At 37.8% G+C, this 23,741-nt stretch overlaps 1 protein-coding gene across 43 annotated transcripts in view; it reads right to left on the bottom strand.

Annotated features, from left to right (window-relative positions):
- The window catches only part of LEKR1 (leucine, glutamate and lysine rich 1), a 242,941-nt gene that overhangs the window by 138,893 nt on the left and 80,307 nt on the right, over positions 1-23,741 (bottom strand). For 40 of the 43 annotated variants that reach the window (XR_013528479.1, XR_013528495.1, XR_013528494.1 and 37 more), the window contains one exon: positions 1,147-1,266. The exons of 2 other annotated variants lie outside the window; for them this stretch is intronic. Coding sequence is in view for 20 of the 41 variants with exons in the window: in XM_054246917.2 (XP_054102892.2) it covers positions 1,147-1,266 (120 nt within the window). In the remaining 21 variants the exon portion in view is untranslated. Of the gene's footprint in view, positions 1-1,146; positions 1,267-2,261; positions 2,421-23,741 lie in introns of all 43 variants that reach the window. One more of the 43 variants, XM_078353964.1, reaches the window with a different exon arrangement.

A 23,741-nucleotide genomic window follows, 5' to 3' on the forward strand; every position in this document is an offset into this window, starting at 1 on the left:
ACCATAGTATCCTGAAGCAGCAGTAATTATTTGATCTAGTCCCAGTCCAGCCCTTAAAGGTCAAACTTACCATCCATGATGGCATTAGTGGATAAAACAGATGGGACTTTTGCAGCAGACATGGGCCAAAGCTATTACAGAAGCCAAAAATGAATACTGATAGTCCTGATTAAAATATAAAAGTTGGGATCACCTGGATGGCATTATCCTGTTGGTTAAACACCAGATTTCTAGGAAAGGATCAAGGGAATTTCTGATGATAAAAACTTTTTTTATCTTGTTTTTTATCTTGTTTTGTGAGTGGACTTCATTCATGCATTCATTCAAAACTTATGTATTGAGCATCAGTTATGTGCAAGGCATTTATAAAAGGTAGATAGTCCAATAGGTTATCAGATAATGCATTAAAAATTATTAGTCTACAGAATGTTTTTCAGAATATTCCTAATAATTATTAGATAAAAAACAAAAATCTAACATTCAAAATACTAGTCCAGCATATTTTCTTAGCCATCTTGAACCTATGTCATTTGCCATGTTGAATTAATTTATTTCCTTCCCTTTTCTAAGAGCTTAAAGTTATTCAATTTAAAAAGAAATTATTCTTTCTTATAAACATTCTCAATATATTCACTTTTTAGGAAAGAAAATGAACTTCCTAGTTTCTTTAGAACACTGGATTTTATCCTTAGGTATTATAAATCCTCCAAAGATTATATAAAAGCAGAACTAACATGCTTTACACTGGAGATTCCTGAATTTAAGGACTATGTTAATATTATTTAGGAATTTTCCTATGCTGCTGCTTTTATTGTCACTGGGCTATCACTCAGGTGATCAAATAGACCAAGAAATATTGGTGAAGAAGGAAATTAGTTACCATGCTTTCATTCTAAATGTCACCACAAAATAATAACAATAACAGGACACTACTAGAACAAGGCATATGACTAATTTAAATTTAATTGGTAAAATTATTCATTGAGATAATGGTTTAAACAAGAGAAAAGAAAATCTAATGATGTTTCACTTTTCTCAATCACACCAGATAACAGAAATCATATGACTAAAATGTGTTTGGCTATTTACAAAATTAATATTAAACTATCTTTTTAATCTTTATAATTTTCAGTTATTTAATCTTACCTGAAGATGTTTGATTGTCTATATTTAATTTTTAATTCATCTTGCAAATGACTCAGTTGCTTCTTTACTTTCTGAAATTCATTTTGTTGACTTTTTAACTGCATGCCTACATCATAAATTCTAAAAATATAAACAAACATCCCTTAAGTATTCCTTCATATGTATTATTTTAAAATTAACATTTAAATGTACTTATTTTTAATGGAAATGACAAGAAGAAACTAAGCCTCTTCTATATGCTATATGAATGTACAGAAAAAATCTGAAGAGACCAAATCTTGGACACCAATCCTGGGAAGAAGAGTAGAATTTATGGGCAGGGGGAAAAAGAATACTGAAGAGAGGCAGCACTAGATTCTTTTTGTATTGTTCAACTGTTTACAATGAATATACATATATAAATATTGATCACAACATAAAATATTTTCATTTAAAGTAATACATGTTCAAATTTAAAATGTCAAATATTACTGCCTTAGTCCATTTTGTGTTGCTATAAAAGAATATCTGAGGTTGGGCAATTTATAAGGAAAGGAAGGTTTATTTTGCGCATGATTCTGGTGGCTGGAAAATTCAAGACTGGATGCTGCATCTAGTAAGAGCCTCATGCTACTTCCACTTATGGTGGAAAGTGGAAGGGGGCATGTACAAAGGGATCACATGCTGAGAGAGGAAGCAAGAGAGAAAATCAAGGAAGCCAACTCTTTTTGTGTGTGAGGCTTTTGGTAAGAAGTCATTCAGAAGAACATGAGTTAACTTTTGGTATAAAGGATGAATGAAAAATTAGGATCAAAATTAAAATTGTAAGTATATAAGCATGAAAAGTAAAATTTACATGAGGAAAAAGATGCCTGACATTTTATCTTCTTGGTAACACTAACTCACAATGTCCAAAAAGTAACATCATAACATTATAAACTTTATCTAATATATCATGACAATGGGATATTGTAATATAGCTTAACTAATTAAAAAGACAATGAGATTTGTTAGTGTGTGGTTGCTATAAAGTTATTAATCTATTTCTAAGATAAATGTACAGAAATATTGGTTACCAAAAAAACACATTTTTTATCACATATAATCAAACAATTGAAAATGAACTGAGGCATTACATTCAGCTGTGAATAACACAAAGCACTAGAAATTTCCTGATAAAAAGGAAGGTTCTTCTTCTTGCATGAAAGTCTTGGGTGAGACCAGTCACTGCACAATGCAGCAGAAGAATAAGCTCCCATTTAGTTGGTTTTTATGGCAGCATGGTTGCTATTCACCTGAATCAAGAACAGAGTCACTATCAGTAGGAACAACAATGCTTATAATACAAAGTAGACCTTAAACCAACTCAATCTATAGATTAGGGGAGTTGAGCATCAGAGAATATTTCCAGCCATGACAATGTGAATTAGTTCTCTAGTAAACACTTCATAGTTTCGGGGGGCGGTGGGGCAGGAATCAAAGAAATTATGCATCTTTAATGTGGGGCATCTGGGGACATCTCTGGAGACCTACAACTCTGAGAAAACAAGTCAAGTGATTTGGAGGGTACTCTCGATTAGCAAGCCAAACAATAAAAATAATGGGCCAAAAGCAGGTGGCCATGTATCTCTCCTTGTGTTTTAACAACGAGCTATGTTGGGAACTAATCCTTTCTTGCCAGAGCAAAAATTCCATTCACTCACAATGGAGGAAATTAATCCATTCATGAGGAATCTGCCCCTACAACCCAAACACCTCTGACTAGGCCCTATCTCCCAACACTGCTGTATTGAGGACCAAATTTCATCATGAGTTTTGGTGAAGACAAACCACATCCAACCACAACAAACACTAAAAAGGCTATTAAAAAAAAAAAAAAAAAAACAGTAACCATGTGCCTCTATCCCAATTCTCACTGTCAAAGGCAATTTTTAATGTTTTTCCCCCATTTCTCCTACTTATCTCCATATTACTAAATAACATATTTACACGGATATTTCCTAATATTTAATTTTATATATTACTTAGTGATACATATCAGTTAATACCTAGTTCTGTTACATATAATTGAGACCTGAATATGACGGCATAAATATACATATAATCTCACATAAAATGAATGCATTGCTAACCAGTCCAGTGCTAGTATCATAGCTTTATAATCTTATCAGAGCCTCATATCCTTCCTACGCCTTTGGTTTACCATCTTTGGTATCTGTACTTTATTCTCATAGTCCATATGGTGGTGAAAGCTTCAACCATTACATTCCCATTCCAGGTCAGCAGCAGAAGAATAATGGTCTACTCCATCCCTTTTAAGTCAATCTCCTTAAAGTACCACTGAGGGCTGGGCGTGGTGGCTCACGCCTGTAATCCCAGCACTTTGGGAGGCCGAGGTAGGTGGATCATGAGGTCAAGAGATCAAGACCATCCTGGTCAACATAGTGAAACCTGGTCTCTATTAAAAAATACAAAAAATTAGCTGGGCATGGTGGCACATGCCTGTAATCCCAGCTACTCAGGAGGCTGAGGCAGGAGAATTGCCTGAACCCAGGAGGCAGAGGTTGTGGTGAGCTGAGATCGTGCCATTGCACCCCAGCCTGGGTAACAAGAGCAAAACTCCATCCCAAAAAAAGAAAAAGTACCACTGAATACTTCTACTGAACTTAGGTACATGGCCATATTTAGCTGTACATGCAGCTGGAAGGTGTCATCCTTTAAAGATTATCCCCAGATATATTCAAAGTTCTATTACTTAGAAGGCAAAATAAATGTTGGGGTAGGTAGCTAATAAGAATTTACCATCCTACATACCTAAATACTCTACTCTTAATCCTCCCAATATAGTTAAATCAGCACTTTTTATTAAATTATATTTAGCATTTACATTGTTGTTCACTGTGAGCCACATAGAATGCTATGATTATATTTCTTTCTTATATAACTTTTTGTTGTCTCTGGACTTAAAAATTGTCTCCTTTTCTCCATTCATTCTTTTCTGGGTACCACATTTTTTGTTCTTCCATCTTGGACAGAGAGGTAATTTTTCTTCCAACATCTTCAGACACAGTAGATAATCTCTTTTCCAGGAGGTAGCCTTCTGGGAGCTCTCCATCCCCCTGCTCTAGTCTGGTTTATGCTCAGGCTTGACTACACAGCTGTCATCATGCAACTTCCCTTCTCTATCACTTCAGGAACTGTCCCCATCTCTCTTTCATGTCAATTTTCCTATACCTTGGTTCTGAAGCTTTCTTCCTTCTTGGTTTACTCCTTGGGCCAAATCATCCAGAAATTTCCTATGCATAGGAAGTAAACTTGAGACTCTGGATGTCTGAACATGTTATTATTTTATCTCAGACTGGACAGTTTGGCAGAATAGAAAATCACAGATTTGAAAAATATTAAGCAGAAAATTAGGACACCATTCCATTGTTTCCTAACTTCCAGTGACGCTGATGAGAATTTATATTTCTTTGTGTGATATATGGTGGCTCCCTCAACCTTCCCCCTATTTCAGAAACTTTTTCTGAAAGAAAATTTTTCACTTTTCACTTGGAATTCTTCAATCTGTTCACAATGTATCATAATGTTAATTTTTTGTCATTTGCTGTGCTGGGTCCTTGGTGAGTACTTGCCTTAGAAACTGATTTTTCTAGTTTTCAGAAATTTTCCCATGGGGAGAAGAGTACTTTTCTGTCCATTTTCTGTTTCTGTCTGGAATATCTTTCTATTATTTTAAATGAAGAATTTCTTCAACAAATCTTCTTTCTTATCCTTTTTCTATCATTTTACCACTTTTAACTTTCTGTTCTGTCATTATCTTCCAATATATTAAAGTTTTTTTTTTTTTTAATTTTTTATTGGATTATAGGTTTTGGGGTACATGAGCAGAGCATGCAAGACAGTTGCGTAGGTACACACATGGCAGTGTGCTTTGCTTTTCTTCTCCCCTTCACCCACATTTGGCATTTCTCCCCAGGCTATCCCTCCCCACCTCCCCCTCCCACTGACCCTCGCCTTCTCCCCCCAATAGACCCCAGTGTTTAGTACTCCCCTTTCTGTGTCCATGTGTTCTCATTTTTCATCACCCACCTATGAGTGAGAATATGCGGTGTTTCATTTTCTGTTCTTGTGTCAGTTTGCTGAGGATGATGTTCTCCAGATTCATCCATGTCCCTACAAACGACACAGACTCATCATTTCTGATTGCTGCATAATATTCCATGGTGTATATGTGCCACATTTTTCCAATCCAGTCTATTATCAATGGGCATTTGGGTTGATTCCAGGTCTTTGCTATTGTAAACAGTGCTGCAATGAACATTCGTGTACATGTGTCCTTATAGTAGAACGATTTATAGTCTTTTGGATATATACCCAGTAATGGGATTGCTGGGTCAAATGGAATTTCTATTTCTAAGGCCTTGAGGAATCGCCACACTGTCTTCCACAATGGTTGAACTAATTTACACTCCCACCAACAGTGTAAAAGTGTTCCTTTTTCTCCACATCCTCTCCAGCATCTGTTGTCTCCAGATTTTTTAATGATCGCCATTCTAACTGGCGTGAGATGGTATCTCAATGTGGTTTTGATTTGCATCTCTCTGATGACCAGTGACGATGAGCATTTTTTCATATGATTGTTGGCCTCATATATGTCTTCTTTCGTAAAGTATCTGTTCATATCCTTTGCCCACTTTTGAATGGGCTTGTTTGCTTTTTTCCTGTAAATCTGCTTGAGTTGTTTGTAAATTCTGGATATCAGCCCTTTGTCAGATGGGTAGACTGCGAAAATTTTTTCCCATTCTGTTGGTTGCCGATCCACTCTAGTGACTGTTTCTTTTGCCGTGCAGAAGCTGTGGAGTTTCATTAGGTCCCATTTGTCTATTTTGGCTTTTGTTGCCAATGCTCTTGGTGTTTTGTTCATGAAGTCCTTGCCTACTCCTATGTCCTGGATAGTTTTGCCTAGATTTCCTTCTAGGGTTTTTATGGTGCCAGGTCTTATCTTTAAGTCTTTAATCCATCTGGAGTTAATTTTAGTGTAAGGTGTCAGGAAGGGGTCCAGTTTCTGCTTTCTGCACATGGCTAGCCAGTTTTCCCAACACCATTTGTTAAACATGGAATCCTTGCCCCATTGCTTGTTTTTGTCAGGTTTATCAAAGATTGTATAGTTGTATGTATGCTGTGTTGCCTCCGGTGCCTCTGTTTTGTTCCATTGGTCTATATCTCTGTTTTGGTACCAGTACCATGCTGTTTTGATTACTGTAGCCTTGTAGTATAGTTTGAAATCCGGTAGTGTGAATTGACTTGGCTATGCGGGCTCTCTTTTGGTTCCATATGAAGTTCATGGTGGTTTTTTCCAGTTCTGTGAAGAAAGTCAATGGTAGCTTGATGGGGATAGCATTGATTCTGTAAATTACTTTGGGCAGTATAGCCATTTTCACGATATTAATTCTTCCTAACCATGAACATGGAATGTTTCTCCATCTGTTTGTGTCCTCTCTGATTTCGTTGAGCAGTGGTTTGTAGTTCTCCTTGAAGAGGTCCCTTACGTTCCTTGTGAGTTGTATTCCAAGGTATTTTATTCTTTTTGTAGCAATTGCGAATGGCAGTTCGCTCTTGATTTGGCTTTCTTTAAGTCTGTTATTGGTGTAGACGAATGCTTGTGATTTTTGCACATTGATTTTATATCCTGAGACTTTGCTGAAGTTGTTTATCAGTTTCAGGAGTTTTTGGGCTGAGGCGATGGGGTCTTCTAGGTATACTATCATGTCGTCTCCAAATAGAGACAATTTGGCTTCCACCTTTCCTATTTGAATACCCTTTATTTCTTTTTCTTGCCTGATTGCTCTGGCTAGAACTTCCAGTACTATATTGAATAGGAGTGGTGAGAGAGGGCATCCTTGTCTAGTACCAGATTTCAAAGGGAATGCTTCCAGTTTTTGCCCATTCAGTATGATATTGGCTGTTGGTTTGTCATAAATAGCTTTTATTACTTTGAGATATGTTCCATCGATACCGAGTTTATTGAGGGTTTTTAGCATAAAGGGCTGTTGAATTTTGTCAAATGCCTTCTCTGCGTCAATTGAGATAATCATGTGGTTTTTGTTTTTGGTTCTGTTTATGTGGTGAATTACGTTGATAGACTTGCGTATGTTGAACCAGCCTTGCATCCCTGGGATGAATCCTACTTGATCATGATGAATAAGTTTTTTGATTTGCTGTTGCAATCGGCTTGCCAATATTTTATTGAAGATTTTTGCATCTATGTTCATCATGGATATTGGCCTGAAGTTTTCTTTTCTCATTGGGTCTCTGCCGGGTTTTGGTATCAGGATGATATTGGTCTCATAAAATGATTTGGGAAGGATTCCCTCTTTTTGGATTGTTTGAAATAGTTTTAGAAGGAATGGTACCAGCTCCTCCTTGTGTGTCTGGTAGAATTCGGCTGTGAACCCATCTGGACCTGGGCTTTTTTTGTGAGGTAGGCTCTTAATTGCTGCCTCAACTTCAGACCTTGTTATTGGTCTATTCATAGTTTCAGCTTCCTCCTGGTTTAGGCTTGGGAGGACACAGGAGTCCAGGAATTTATCCATTTCTTCCATGTTTACTAGTTTATGTGCATAGTTGTTTGTAATATTCTCTGATGATGGTTTGAATTTCTGTGGAATCTGTGGTGATTTCCCCTTTATCATTTTTTATTGCATCTATTTGGTTGTTCTCTCTTTTATTTTTAATCAATCTGGCTAGTGGTCTGTCTATTTTGTTGATCTTTTCAAAACACCAGCTCTTGGATTTATTGATTTTTTGAAGGGTTTTTCGTGTCTCAATCTCCTTCAGCTCAGCTCTGATCTTAGTAATTTCTTGTCTTCTGCTGGGTTTTGAGTTTTTTTGATCTTTCTCCTCTAGCTCTTTCAATTTTGATGATAGGGTGTCAATTTTGGATCTCTCCATTCTCCTCATATGGGCACTTATTGCTATATACTTTCCTCTAGAGACTGCTTTAAATGTGTCCCAGAGGTTCTGGCACGTTGTGTCTTCTTTCTCATTGGTTTCAAAGAACTTCTTTATTTCTGCCTTCATTTCGTTGTTTACCCAGTCAACATTCAAGAGCCAGTTGTTCAGTTTCCATGAAGCTGTGCGGTTCTGGGTCGGTTTCTGAATTCTGAGTTCTAACTTGATTGCACTATGGTCTGAGAGGCTGTTTGTTATGATTTCAGTTGTTTTGCATTTGTTGAGCAGTGCTTTACTTCCAATTATGTGGTCAATTTTAGAGTAGGTGTGATGTGGTGCTGAGAAGAATGTATATTCTGTGGATTTGGGGTGGAGAGTTCTGTAAATGTCCACCAGGTTTGCTTGCTCCAGGTCTGAGTTCAAGCCCTGGGTATCCTTGTTGATTTTCTGTCTGGTTGATCTGTCTAGTATTGACAGTGGAGTGTTAAAGTCTCCCACTATTATTGTGTGGGAGTCTAAGTCCTTCTGTAAGTCATTAAGAACTTGCCTTATGTATCTGGGTGCTCCTGTGTTGGGTCCATATATGTTTAGGAGCGTTAGCTCTTCTTGTTGTATCGATCCTTTTACCATTATGTAATGGCCTTCTTTGTCTCTTTTGATCTTTGTTGCTTTAAAGTCTATTTTATCAGAGATGAGAATTGCAACTCCTGCTTTTTTTTGCTTTCCATTAGCTTGGTAAATCTTCCTCCATCCCTTTATTTTGAGCCTTTGTGTATCCTTGCATGTGAGATGGGTTTCCTGGATACAGCACACTGATGGGTTTTGGATTTTTATCCAATTTGCCAGTCTGTGTCTTTTGATTGGTGCATTTAGTCCATTTACATTTAGGGTTAATATTGTTATGTGTGAATTTGATACTGCCATTTTGATTCTAAGTGGCTGCTTTGCCTGTTAGTTGTTGTAGATTCTTCATTATGTTGAAGCTCTTTAGCATTCAGTGTGATTTTGGAATGGCTGGTACTGCTTGATCCTTTCTATGTGTAGTGCCTCTTTTAGGAGCTCTTGTAAAGCAGGCCTGGTGGTGACAAAATCTCTGAGTACTTGCTTGTTCGCAAAGGATTTTATTCTTCCTTCACTTCTGAAGCTCAGTTTGGCTGGATATGAAATTCTGGGTTGAAAGTTCTTTTCTTTAAGAATGTTGAATATTGGCCCCCACTCTCTTCTGGCTTGTAGTGTTTCTGCCGAGAGATCTGCTGTGAGTCTGATGGGCTTCCCTTTGTGGGTGACCTGACCTTTCTCTCTGGCTGCCCTTAGTATTCTCTCCTTTATTTCAACCCTGTTGAATCTGACGATTATGTGCCTTGGGGTTGCTCTTCTTGCGGAATATCTTTGTGGTGTTCTCTGTATTTCCTGCAATTGAGTGTTGGCTTGTCTTGCTAGGTGGGGGAAATTTTCCTGGATGATGTCCTGAAGAGTATTTTCCAGCTGGGATTCATTCTCTTCGTCCCCTTCTGGTACACCTATCAAACGTAGGTTAGGTCTTTTCACATAGTCCCACATTTCTTGGAGACTTTGTTCATTCCTTTTTGCGCTTTTTTCTCTGATCTTGGTTTCTCGTTTTATTTCATTGAGTTGGTCTTCGACTTCAGATATTCTTTCTTCTGCTTGGTCAATTCGGCTATTGAAACTTGCGTTTGCTTCGCGAAGTTCTCGTATTGTGTTTTTCAGCTCCTTTAATTCATTCATATTCCTCTCTAAGGTATCCATTCTTGTTATTTCCTCGAATCTTTTTTCAACTCTTTTTTCAAGGTTCTTAGTTTCTTTGCATTGATTTAATACATGATCTTTTAGCTCACAAAAGTTTCTCATTATCCATCTTCTGAAGTCTAATTCCGTCATTTCGTCACAGTCATTCTCCGTCCAGCTTTGTTCCCTTGCTGGTGAGGAGTTTTGGTCCTTTCTAGGAGGCGATGTGTTCTGGTTTTGGGTGTTTTCCTCCTTTTTGCGCTGGTTTCTTCCCATCTTTGTGGATTTGTCCGCTGGTCGTCTGCGTAGTTGCTGACTTTTTGTTTGGGTCTCTGAGTGGACACCCAGAATGTTGATGATGAAGTATTTCTGTTGCTTGGTTTTCCTTCTACCAGTCTAGCCCCTTCGCTGTACGACTGTTGAGGTCCACTCCAGACCCTGCTTGTCTGGGGTGCACCTCTAGTAGCCGTGGCACAGCGAGGGATGCTACCAGTTTCTTTTTCTGCTCTCTTTGTCCCAGGATGATGCTTGCCTAATGACAGTCTTTTGGATATAGAGGGGTCAGGGAGCTGCTTGAGGAGACAGTTTGTACTTTATAGGGGTTTAATTGCTGAGCTGTGCACTCTGTTGTTCATTCAGGGCTGTTAGGCTGCTATGTTTGATTCTGCTGCAACACAGCTCATTAAACAACCCTTTTTTTTTTTCTCAAATGCTCTGTGTTGAGGGGTTTGGGCTTTATTTTTGGATGTCCGATCAGGTGTCCTGCCCAGCTCAAAGGCAGACTAGCCACTGTTTGGCTGCCGAGGCTCCGCCCTGCTGTTGTGTGATTCGCGCTGTTCCTGCCGGCTCTGCTGTGGTCTCCGCCACGCCCTGCGGTGGAGTCTCTTCGTTGTAGCGTGTTGCCTCAGCAACGGCAGGCTGCGTCAGCAGTGGGCGTGTATCTCAGTAGGAACGGGTTGCCTCGGCAACGGCTGGCTGCGTCAGCAGTGGGCGTGTATCTCAGTTGGGGCGGGTTGCCTCGGCAACGGCTGGCTGCCTCAGCAGTGGGCGTGTATATCAGTTGGGGCAGGTTGCCTCCGTAGTGGTGGACGCCCCTCCCCCACAGAGCGTCTCGGACCGTCTGCCCGGGATAGTTTGAAATCGCGGTTTTGTTCGTCCCACTGGGTATCCCAAACGATCTGTCCCTGCAATCCCCTGGGCTGGGCTATTGTGCAAGTCTCGTTCAGTCTCAAGTCCAGCCCTCTCAAGTCTCAGGTTGCCGGTTCAACAAGGCACCCGGACAAGCGTGCCCTGTGGGGATTGCTGGGTAGGGCCGGCCGCCGCCGCCCCGGCTGCTGGCTTCGCCAGGCAGACCTACTGCCTGGCGTCCCGTGTCTTTTTATACTTGGGAGTTTCCCCGTTCTGTGGGCAACAAAGATCAGTCTGGAAATGCAGCACTGACTCACCGTTTGCGAATTCAACGCGGGCTCCAATCCTGGGTTGTTCTCACAGCGCCATCTTGAGTCCCCTCTATATTAAAGTTTTAACTTTGGCTATCATATTCTAACTACCAAAAATTCTTTCTTATTCTCCAAAAGGCCTTTTTTTAATTGCCCCTTTTCTTGTCCCATGAATACAATTTATATTTCTTTGAGGATATCAATTCTAGTATGTTTTTGAAGTTTTCTTCAGTTTGCTGCATTGCTTCTGTTTCCTTTTGAGACTTTTTCTTTGTTTCACTTTTTGGCTTTCATGTTTGAGGCTCTGCTCAGAAGTCTGATGATCCTTTGTTGTCTATTTATAATTAGCAATGAGGTATGCTCACAACCAACGTCATACCCAATTGGCAAAGGCTGGAAGCATTCATCTTGAAAACAGGAATGAGACAAGGATGCCCTCTCTCACTACTCTTTTTTTTTTGAGACGGAGTTTCGCTCTTCTCCAGGCTGGAGTGCAATGGCGCGATCTCGGCTCACCGCAACCTCCGCCTCCTGGGTTCAGGCAATTCTCCTTCCTCAGCCTCCTGATTAGCTGGGATTACAGGCACACACCACCATGCCCAGATAATTTTTTGTATTTTTAGTAGAGACGGGGTTTCACCATGTTGACCAGGATGGTCTCGATCTGTTGACCTTGTGATCCACCCACCTCGGCCTCCCAAAGTGCTGGGATTACAGGCATGAGCCACTGCACCCAGCCTCTCACTACTCTTATTCAACCTAGTATTAAGAATTCTGGCCAGAGTAATCAGGCAAGAGAAAGAATTAAAGTACATCCAAATAGTTAAAGAAGTCAAACTATCCCTGTTTGCAGATGACATGATTCTATATCTAGAAAACCCCATAGTCTCAGCCCAAAAGCTCCTTCAGCTGATAAACAACTTTGGTAAAGTTTCAGGATACAAAAATAACATACACAATTCACAAATATTCCTATACACCAACAACAGCCAAGCTGAGAACCACATCAGGAATGCACTCTCATTTACAGTGACCACAAAAAGAACAGAATGCCTAGGAAAACAGTTAACCAGGGAGGTAAAAAAAAAACTCTACAATGAGAATTATAAAACACTGCCCAAAGAAAGCAGAGCTGACATAAACAAATGGAAAAACATCCCATGCTCATGGATAGAAAGAATCAGTATCATTAAAATGTCCATACTGCCCAAAGCAATTTAGATATTCAATATTATTCCTGTCAGAGTACCAATGATATTCTTCACAGAACTAGAAAAAACCTGAAAGTGATGGGGAAAATGAAACCAAGCTGGAAAACAGTTTTCAGGAGAACTTTCCCAGCCTAGCAAAGCAGGCCAATATTCAAATATAGGAAATACAGAGAACACCACAAAGGTATTCCTTGAGAAGAGCAACCCCAAGGCACATAATCGTCAGATTCATCATGGTTGAAATGAAGGAAAAAATGCTAAGGGCAGCCAGAGAGAAAGGTCCAGTTACCTACAAATGGAGGCCCATCAGACTCACAGCGGATCACTCAGCAGAAACCCTACAAGCCAGAAGAGAGTGGGGGCCAATATTCAACATCCTTAAAGAAAAGAATTTTCAAACCAGAATATCATATCCAGCCAAACTAAGCTTCATAAGTGAAGGAGAAATAAAATCCTTTACAGACAAGCAACTGCTGAGAGATTCATCACCACCAGGTCCACCCTACAAGAGCTCCTAAAGGAAGCACTAAACATGGAAAGAACAACCAGTACGAGCCACCACAAAAACATACCAAACTGTAAAGACCATTGACTATGAAGAAACTGCATCAACTAATGGGCAAAACAATCAGCTAGCATCAAATGGCAAGATCAAAATCACACATAATAATATTAACCTTAAATGTACATGGGCTAAATGCCCCAGTCAAAAGACACAGACTGGCAAACTGGATAAAAAGTCAAGATCCATTGGTGTGCTGTATTCAGGAAACCCATGTCATGTGCAAGGACACACATAGGCTCAAAATAAAGGGATGGAGGAAGATCTACCAAGCAAATGGAGAGCAAAAAAAAAAAAAAAAAGCAGGAGTTGCAATCCTAGTCTTTGATAAAACAGACTTAAAACCAAGAAAGATCCAAAGAGACAAAGAAGAGCATTATGTAATGGTAAAAAAATTAATGCAACAAGAAGAACTAACTATCCTAAATATATATGCACCCAATACAGGAGCACCCAGATACATAAAGCAAGTTCTTAATGACTTAGACTCACACAGAATAATAGTGGGAGACCTTAATTGTCAATACTAGACAGATCAATGAGACAGAACATTAACAAGGATATCCAAGACCTGAACTCAGATGTGGACCAAGCAGACCTAATAGACATCTACAGAACTCTCCACCCCAAATCCAAGGAATACACATTCTTCTCAGCACCACTATGCATTTACTCTAAAATTGGCCACATAATTGGATGTAAAACACTCCTCAGCAAATGCAAAAGAACAGAAATCATAACAAACAGCCTCTCACACCACAGTGCAATCAAATTAGAGCTCAGGATTAAGAAACTCACTTAAAACCACACAACTATATAAAAACTGAACAATGTACTCCTGAATGACTACTAGATAAATAATGAAATGAAGACAGAAATAAGTATGTTCTTAGAAACCAATGAGAATGAAGACACAGTGTACCAGAATTTCTGGGACACATTTAAAGCAGTGTGTAGAGGGAAACTTATAGCACTAAATGCCCACATGAGAAGCAAGGAAAGATATAAAATTGACACTCTAACGTCACAATTAAAAGAACTAGAGAAGCAAGATCAAACAAATTCAAAAGCTAGCAGAAGGCAAGAAATAACTAAGATCAAAGCAGAACTGAAGGAGATAGAGACACAAAAAATTAAGAAATCCCAGACCTAGTTTTTTGAAAAGATCAACAAAATAGATCAACTGTGAGCCAGACTAATAAAAAAGAAAAGAGAGAAGATTCAAATAGATGAAATAAAAAATAATAAAGGATATATCACCACCAATCCCACAGAAATACAAACTACCATTAGAGATTACTGTAAAAACCTCTATGCACAAAAACCAGTAAATCTAGAAGAAATGGATACATTCCTGGGCACTTACACCCTCCCAAGACTAAACCAGGAAGAAGTTGAATTCCTGAATAGACCAATAACGAGGTCTGAAGTTGAGGCAGCAATTAGTAGCCTACCCACCAAAAAACGCCCAGGACCAGATGGGTTCACAGCTGAATTCTACCAGAGGTATAAAGAGGAGCTGGTACCATTCCTTCTGAAACTATTTCAAATAATACAAAAAGAGGAAACTCTCCCTAACTAATTTTATGAGACCAACATCACCCTGATACCAAAACCTGGCAGAGATGCAACTAAAAAAAAAAATTTCAGGCCAGTATCCATGATGAACATTGATGGAAAAATCTTCAACAAAATACTGGCAAAATGAATCCAACAGCACATCAAAAACCTTATCCATCACAATCAAGTCAGCTTCATCCCAGGGATGCAAGGCTGGCTCAACATCCACAAATCTATAAATATAATCCATCACATAAACAGAACCAAAGACAAAAACCACATGATTCTTTCAGTAGATACATAGAAGGCCTTTGACAAACTCCAACAGCCCTTTATGCTAAAAACTCTCAATAAACTAGGTATTGATGGATTATATCTCAAAATAGTAACAGCTATTTATGACAAACCCACAGCCAATATCCTACTGAATGGGCAAGAACTGGAAGCATTCCCTTTAAAAGCTGGCACAAGACGAGGATGCCCTCTCTCACCACTCCTATTCAGTACAGTATTGGAAATTCTAGTTAGGGCCATTAGGCAAGAGAAAGAAAGGAAGGGTATTTGAATAGGAAAAGAGGACATCAAATTGTCCCTGTTTGCAGATGACATGATTGGATATTTAGGAAACCCCAGTATCTCAGCCCAAAATCTCTTTAAGCTGATAAGCAACTTCAGTTTACAGGTCTCAGGATACAAAATCAATGTGCAAAAATCACAACCATTCCTATACACCAATAACAGACAAAGAGAAAACCAAATCATGAGTGACCTCCCATTCACAGTCATTACAAAGTGAATAAAACAGCTAGGAATACAACTAACAAGGGATGTGAAGGACCTCTTCAAGGAGAACTACAAACCACTGCTCAAGGAAATAAGAGAGGAAACAAACAGATGAAAAAACACTCCATGCTCATGGTTAGGAAGAATAAATATCATGAAAATGGCCCACTGCCCACAGTAATTTATAGATTCAATGCTATCCCCATCAAGCTACCAATGATTTTCTTCACAGAATTGTAAAAAAACCACCTTAAACTTCATAGGGAACCCAAAAAGAATCCAAATAGTCAAGACAATCCTAAGAAAAACAAACAAACAAACAACAACAAAAAAAAACAAAACCTGACTGACATCATGCTACCTGACTTCAAACTATATTACAAGGCTACTGTACTCAAAACAGCATGGTACTGGTATCAAAACAGAGATAATAGACTAACGGAAGAGAACAGAGGCCTCAGAGAGAATGCCACACAACTACAACCATCTGACCTTTGACAAACGTGACAAAAACAAGCAATGGCAAAGGCATTCCCTATTTAATAAATGGTGTTGGAAAAACTGGCTAGCAATATGAAGAAAGCTGAAACTGGGTCCCTTCCTTACACCTTATACAAAAATTAACCCTAGATGAATTAAAGATTTAAACATGAGGCCTAACACCATAAAAACTCTAGAAGAAATCCTAGCATACCATTCAGGACATAGGTATGGGCAAAGACTTCATGACTAAAACACCAAAAGCAATGGCAACAAAAGCCAAAATAGACAAATGGGATCTCATTAATCTTAAGAGCTTCTGCCGGGCATGGTGGCTCATGTATGTAATCCTAGCACTTTGGAAGACTGAGGCAGGTAGATCACCTGAGGCTGGGAGCTTGAGACCAGTCTGACCAACACAGAAATCCCATCTCTACTAAAAAAAACAAATGAGCTGGGCCTGGTGGCACATGCCTGTAATCAGAGCTATTCAGGAGGCTGAGGCAAGAGTATTGCTTGAGCCTGGGAAATGGAGTTCATTGTGATGAGCCAAGATTGTGCTACTGCACTCCACCCTGGGCAGTAAGGGTAAAATGCAGTCTCAAAAAAATAAAATAAAATAAAATAAGAGCTTCTGCACAGCAAAAGACACTATCAATAGAGTGAACTGGCAACCAATAGAATAGGAAAAAATATTTACAATCTACCCATCTGACAAAGGGCTAATATCCAGAATCTACGGAGAACTTAAACAAATTTATAAGAAAAAAACAAACAACCCATTCAAAAAATGGTCAAAAGATATGTACAGGCACTTTTCTAAAGAAGACATTTATGCAGTCAACAAACACATGAAAAAAAGCTCAACATCACTTATAGAGAAATGCAAATCAAAACCATATTGAGATTCCACTCCACACCAAGGTGATCATTAAAAAATCATGAGACAACAGATGTTGGAGAGGATGTGGAGAAACAGGAACGCTTTTACAGTGTTGGTAGGAGTGTAAATTAGTTCAACCATTGTGGAAGACAGCGTGGCAGTTCCTCAAGGATCTAGAAATAGAAATACCATTTGACTCAGCAATCCCATTACTGGGTATATACCCAAAGGATTATAAATCATTCTGTTATAAAGACACTTGCACACGTATGTTCATAGCAGCACTGTTTGCAATAGCAAAGACTTGGAACCAACCCAAATGCCCATCAATGATAGACTGGATAAAGAAAATGTGGCACATATACACCATGAAATACTATGTAGCCACAAAAAAAGATGAGTTCATGTCCTTTGCAGGGGCATGGATGAAGCTGGAAACCATCATTCTCAGCAAACTGACACAAGAACAGAAAATCAAACACCGCTTGCTTTCACTCATGAGTGGGTGTTGAACAATGAGAACACATGGACACAGGGAGGGGAACATCACACACTGTGGCCTGCTGGGGGGTGGGGAACTAGGGAAGGTATAGGGGTGGGGGAATTAGGGAGGGATAACATTAGGAAAAATACCTAATGTAGATGACAGGGGGATGGATAAAACAAACTACCATGGCATGTGTATACCTATGTAAAAATCCTATATGATCTTCACATGTACCCCAGAACTTAAACTATAATTAAATAAAAATTTAAAAACCTAGAAGAAACCCCAGGTAATAGCCTTCTTAACATGAGCTTTGCCAAATAATTTACAACTAATCTTCAAAGCAATTGGAACAAAAACAAAAATTGACAAATGGGACCTTCTTAAACTAAAGAGCCTTTGCACAACAAAAGAAACTATCAACAGAGTAAACAGGCAGCTTACTACCAGTGTGATAGAATCATTCATACCCCAAAGCTTAGCATCACACGATATACCCATGTAACAAACCTGTACATGTACCCCCTGAATCCAAAATAATAGTAACAATAAAACGTCTGCCTAATTGGGAAAAGAATAGATTTTTAAGGAATCCCCTTTTTTCATCCCCACTTAATATCTTGGCAAGGATTTCTCTTATTATACTAAAAGAGTCAACCAAACATTGTTTTTAGGATTCGCATCTTCAAAAACTTGATAAAGGAAGGTAGAAAATAAAGAGCTGTAAAAGTTTAGGCCAGAGAGATGCTTTTAAATATAACATGTATATGTTGATGTTAAAAAATTAGTAAAAGCATTAAATGGAACAAAGAAACTTTCACCTTTATAAAAAGCCCAAACCACCAAGAAAAATAACATAGCACCAAAATATATAAAGAAAAATCTGTTAATAATCCAATGAAAACAAATTACTAATCATAATGGGAAGTATTTACACTTTTCTCACAGAAATGGAAAGGATCACAGTAACATAAAAATAGGTAAAGTATTGCAGATTTTTTTTCTTTTCTTTTCTCTTTTCAGATGGACTCTCACTCTGTTGCCCAGGCTGGAGTGCAGTAGCAAGATCTTGCTCACTGCAACCTTTTAGAAGTCTACTAAGAAGATATGAACTCTAACTGCCTCCCAGGTTCAAATGATTCTCCTGCCTCAGCCTCCTGAGTAGTGGGGACTACAGGCACATGCCACCATGCCCAGCTAACTTTTTGTATTTTTAGCAGAGATGGAATTTCACCATGTTAGCCAGGATGGTCTCAATCTCCTGACCCTGTGATCCGCCTGCCTTGGCAACCCAAAGTACTGGGATTATAGGCGTGACTCACTGCGCCTGGTCTGAAGATTTAAATAATCAAATTAACAAGATTGATGTATGGACATATTTAATAGTTGAGATCTTATAACTAGTAATCATTTATCCCCAATACATCATATAATCAAAAAATTAACTATGTAGTTAGCCACAGTTGAAATCTTAAGATACCCTTAAGAAGAAAAAGAACATATACCTACATTCATTGCTCACAATACAATTATATGAAAAATTAACAACAAAGAGCAGTGAAAAAATCTATATACATGAAAATTTAAACATACATCTAATAATCCTTGGACCAAGAGAAATTAAAAATAGACATTATAAGCTATTTAGAAACAATAATGGGGCCAGGTGTGGTGGCTCATGCCTGTGATTCCAGCACTTTGAGAGGCAGAGGTGGGCAGATCACATGGTCAAGAGATTGAGACGATCCTGGCCAACCTGGTGAAACCCTGTCTTTACTAAAAATACAAAACTTAGCTGGGTGTGGTGGTGCGTGCCCATAGTCTCAGCTACTCGGGAGGCTGAGGCAGGAGAATTGCTAGCTTGAACCTGGAAGGCAGAGGTTGCAGTGAGCCGAGATAGCACCACTGCACTTCAGCCTGGTTACAGAGTGAGACTCCATCTCAAAAAAAAAGAAAGGATAATGGAGGCACTACATATAAAAGTACTGTATTAGTCCATTTTCATACTGCTGATAAAGACATACACAAGACTGGGTAATTTATAAAAGAAAGAGGTTTAATTGACTCACAGATCCACCTGGTTATGGGGGCCTCACAATCATAGTGGAAGACAAAGGAAGAGCAAAGGGACGTCTTACATGGTGGCCAGCAAAGAAAGAATGAGAACCATGTGAAAGGGGTTTCCCCTTATAAACCATCAGATCTCATGAGACTTATTTACTATCACAAGAACAGTATGGGGAAAACTGCCCCCATGATTCATGATTCAGTTATCACCTACTAGGTCCATCCCACAACATGTGGGAATTATGGGAGCTACAATTCAAGATGAGATTTGGGTGCGGACACATAGCCAAACCATATCAAGTACTAAGAGGAAAATTTATAGCCTTAAATTCATTTACTAAAGAACAAATAATGAATATTCTCAGTGTCATGACCCAAGAGAAGGGTACAAATGACAACAACAATGAAGGCTCATAAGCAGAGTAATAATGAACACACCCAATGCCCAGTAGCAAGGAACATACCCAATGCCCAGATGTTGGCTTCTAAATATCATTCTCTAATTAAAGAAATCAGTGCATCTTAGAAAACTGGTTGATTCCAGTGCTGAGGCAAGAAAAAATCAAGATGAGCCTAGTACATTTTGTTATGCCACAGAAAGTAAAGAAGAGCTCAACAGAGGACAGAGCCATGTTAAAACGGCACAAGTTAACCTAAGAGAGCTATGAATGTCCAAAACAAGAACAATCAAGAAATAATGATATTGGATTATAACCCATAAAATTAAAGTGAATGAGTCCACACTGATATAAATAAATAACTGAATGAACAAATGAGTGGTAAAAGCTCTTCCTCATAGAAAATTTCTGATTAATGAATGTAGAAGGAATGAGGGAATGAGAAAGTCACCTAAATTAGAACTGTACAGTAGTAATAGCCACTGCCAGCAAACTCTGCTGATAGTTACTTAAAAAAGAGGTAAAAGGTTGAGAAGAAACAGATTATTTGGATAGTCTCAAAATATGTACCACAGGATGTTTATTAATTACAAAGGTAAAAATAATAACTATACAGTGGAGGAACCTAGCAAATACCAGTTTAGCCAAGTAAATAAGGTTAACTTCACCAGTAATAAGATATTGACATTCATGATACACACTCTAATATAATGCACTGAGAAGGGCATATCGTTTTCATGGTATTTTTTCCAAAAATGAGTATACTCATTATTATAATTAGTAAACATCAGACAAATGCAAATTGAGGGTATTCTACAAAATAAATGACTAGTATTCTTCAAAGCCTCGAGACCATGAAAGGGCAGACTGAGGAACTGTCACAAGTTAAAGAAGTCTATTAAGAAGATATGAACTCTAACTGCAATGTGGAATTCCAGATAGAGTTGTGACTGGAAAAAAGATATCATTGACAAAATATGATAAAATCAAAATAAAGTCTATAGATAAGTTAACAGTATCACATCAATGTTAATTCCTTAGTTTTTATAATTGTACCTTAGTTATGCAAAGCGCTAACATTCTGGGAAGTTGTGTATCTGAAAACTATCTGTACTATTTTTGAAACTTTATATAAATCTAAACTTATTTCAAAATAAAAATTTTAAGAAAGAATGATTTGTACATATACAATAAGTAATCTATATGTGTCAACTGTATCTCCAGTACAAATTGTGGTATAAATGAATGGCTACATTTTAAATTTTGGAAGTTATGCAACATTATTTTAATAGCAAAAAAGGAAATAGTCTTCATGGTCAGTATATGCCAGTAATGGTCAGTATTCAAGGAACAGTTAAATAACCTATGATCCTATGAAATACTATACAAAAAATAAAAATATAATAAAGTAGATTTCTATGTCCTAGCATAGAAAGAATGCCAAGAGTTATCAATGGGGGGAAAAAGCAAGCTGTAACTTACAGATCAATAAATATGACATGAAACCATATATTTTCATGACAGTTTTATATGTACATATACGTACTTAAAACTTTAGAAAAAGAATGGAAATTATCTTCATCAATGTTAAAGCAGAGTGATCTCAACAGAGAGAATCAGGATTGAAAACGCTGGTCATGGAAACTTGTTTTCTTTTCTATAGCACTTAGATCATTTACAGTGAAGATGTATCTATGTGTTACTCAAAAATCTAAAAAGATTGTTTTAAAAAGCCCAGACAGTCTCATTACATGTGTGCAAAAACATCTCAGGTTTATAAATGGAAAAAATGCAGAAATAGTAGATATTTAAGCTTATATAGCACACTGCTAAATTATAAGATTAAACATATGTATTAAACATTCCTTAATAGAAGCCCATTTCAACTATTAACATTCACTCAGAAAATAATTCGGTCTGTTTTTATAAAACATTTTTCTAATTTTAAAAAATGTGCACATTGAAACACTTTCCAAGGTCACTTCTTTAATATATATTTAACCAAATGAATGTTACATATAAATAGCATCTCAATCCATCTAACTAAACTCCCTGAGATGAGACATGTGATCATATTAGTTCTCTCTGACTTGGCTCTGCCAGTCTACTTCACTTCTTTCATATCAAAATGATATAGTTAAAAATGACATTATTGGAAAAGCACAAATGTTTACTTTTACTGTACATATCAACTTTATGAAATAATTCCTGAAACACTAAAATACAGTATGTACTGTGCTAGCGCACAGTTTTCTTTAACAGTCATAATTCGGCACAGAATGTGAACACTATGTTGATGTAAGGACATAATGTTGTCTACTCAGAGGGTGTTCCTGAAAATAGTGGGTACTAACAGCATGTTCTAGTAGAGAGAATCCTGTACTGGGGGTTAGATGACTTGTATTTTAATACTCTTGCCAATGCAACCACAAGAACATTTATTATCCTTATGTATTTCTCAATTTTTCTTAGTTAATATAATTAAAATGAATCATGTGAGAATCACTGAGTTGTAAAACAAATTAGAAGAAGGTATTATAGTCCCTTCTTAATTATTTTCATTTGAATTACCTATTAATATTATTCATAATGATAATCTTCTGAAGGGAAGTACTTTTAAAACTGGCTTTTAACTTCCTTCCATAGTTTTAAAAAAACACAAGAAAGCGGGTCACATCACAGGATTTTACCACCTGTAATCTACACTTTTTTTAGTCAAGCTCCTGGTTCTAAAGATTATTTGTAGTCTTTCCCTCAAACTGAGTTTGCAGCAATCAAAGACGACAGGTGGAAGTTCCAGGTTCTGAAAAAGTGAAGTGGGGGATTCTCAGGATTACATCCTACCAGGTCTGACAGGCAAAGGTATCCAAATATCATGGGGAAAATTGGAACTGCAACAAATAACTCAATCAAAACAAGGTAGTACTTCAGGAGTTCTTGGAAAACAGAGCTCAGAAACTGACATACAACTGCCAATTATAAGAAGTGGCTTCTATACCTGCTCCTTTGAAATTAACCGCTACCTAAATCCATTCAGAAAATTAAGCTACCTTTTAAAGAAGTAGGGAATGGGAGGATCCAAATATTATAGATAGATAAATCATGTAATATTTAATACAACCAGAAAGAACTCTTATTTTGCAGAGAACTCATTGGCACTTTGTGAAATCCTTCAGGCAGAAAGAAACCAAACCACTGTACCCACTCTCAGGAGCTATGGCAAGTTCAAAAATGTCAACAGGAAATGCACAAGACCGGAAATGTCACTAACACACAAGTGTATAGAACGGTAGCAATATTTAAAACCAAATTATTTGGGAGTACAAATTACTTAATTTCCTCTTGAGTGGTATTATACTGCTTTTATTTAGAAAATGAGCATGGCATCTTCCTATGAAATTCTAATTTAGTTACTTAAATATATCCTTCTGTTAAGATAGTGTTAATTGTATACCAAAGAGTCATTATTGTGTATAGTATCGATATACTTTTAGTACATTCAGTACACTGATAATAAACTTACTCCTTTATAGCTTGACTCCTTCTTAAAGGTGCTTGCCCTATTAAGGATCAGAAATATTTACCTTTGCTAACAGGTAAGGAAGTTCAATATTCCAACAACATGGTCTTCTAAAGCTATCAACTTGACTTTGATACCACACATTCATATTTATTCCCTCATCCCTCTATCTCTCTCTCCCCACCTCTCCCAAAAAAGGCAGGATAAAAGTACCTGCATTAGACTGAATCAATATAGGTTTTTAAATAACCTCATTTAATTAATTTGAGCTTTATTTGATCTTTGATTCTTCATTTATTTTCCTGTTTCTTTAATATTTAGATAGTCTATTAAAATAATACATCTTTCTTTGACCGAACATGGTACTCTTAAGTCTTACTGGTGCAAAAACAGAAGTTAAAAATATTAAGCTTGACTTAAAAAAAAAAAAAAAGTTTGGGCACAGTGGCTCATGCCTACAATCCCAGCACTTTGGGAGAACAAGGAGGAGGACTGCTTGAGGCCAGAAGTTCGAGACCAGTCTGCT

This window comes from Callithrix jacchus, chromosome 17 (genome assembly GCF_049354715.1).
Source record: "Callithrix jacchus isolate 240 chromosome 17, calJac240_pri, whole genome shotgun sequence".
Lineage (NCBI taxonomy): Eukaryota > Metazoa > Chordata > Mammalia > Primates > Cebidae > Callithrix > Callithrix jacchus.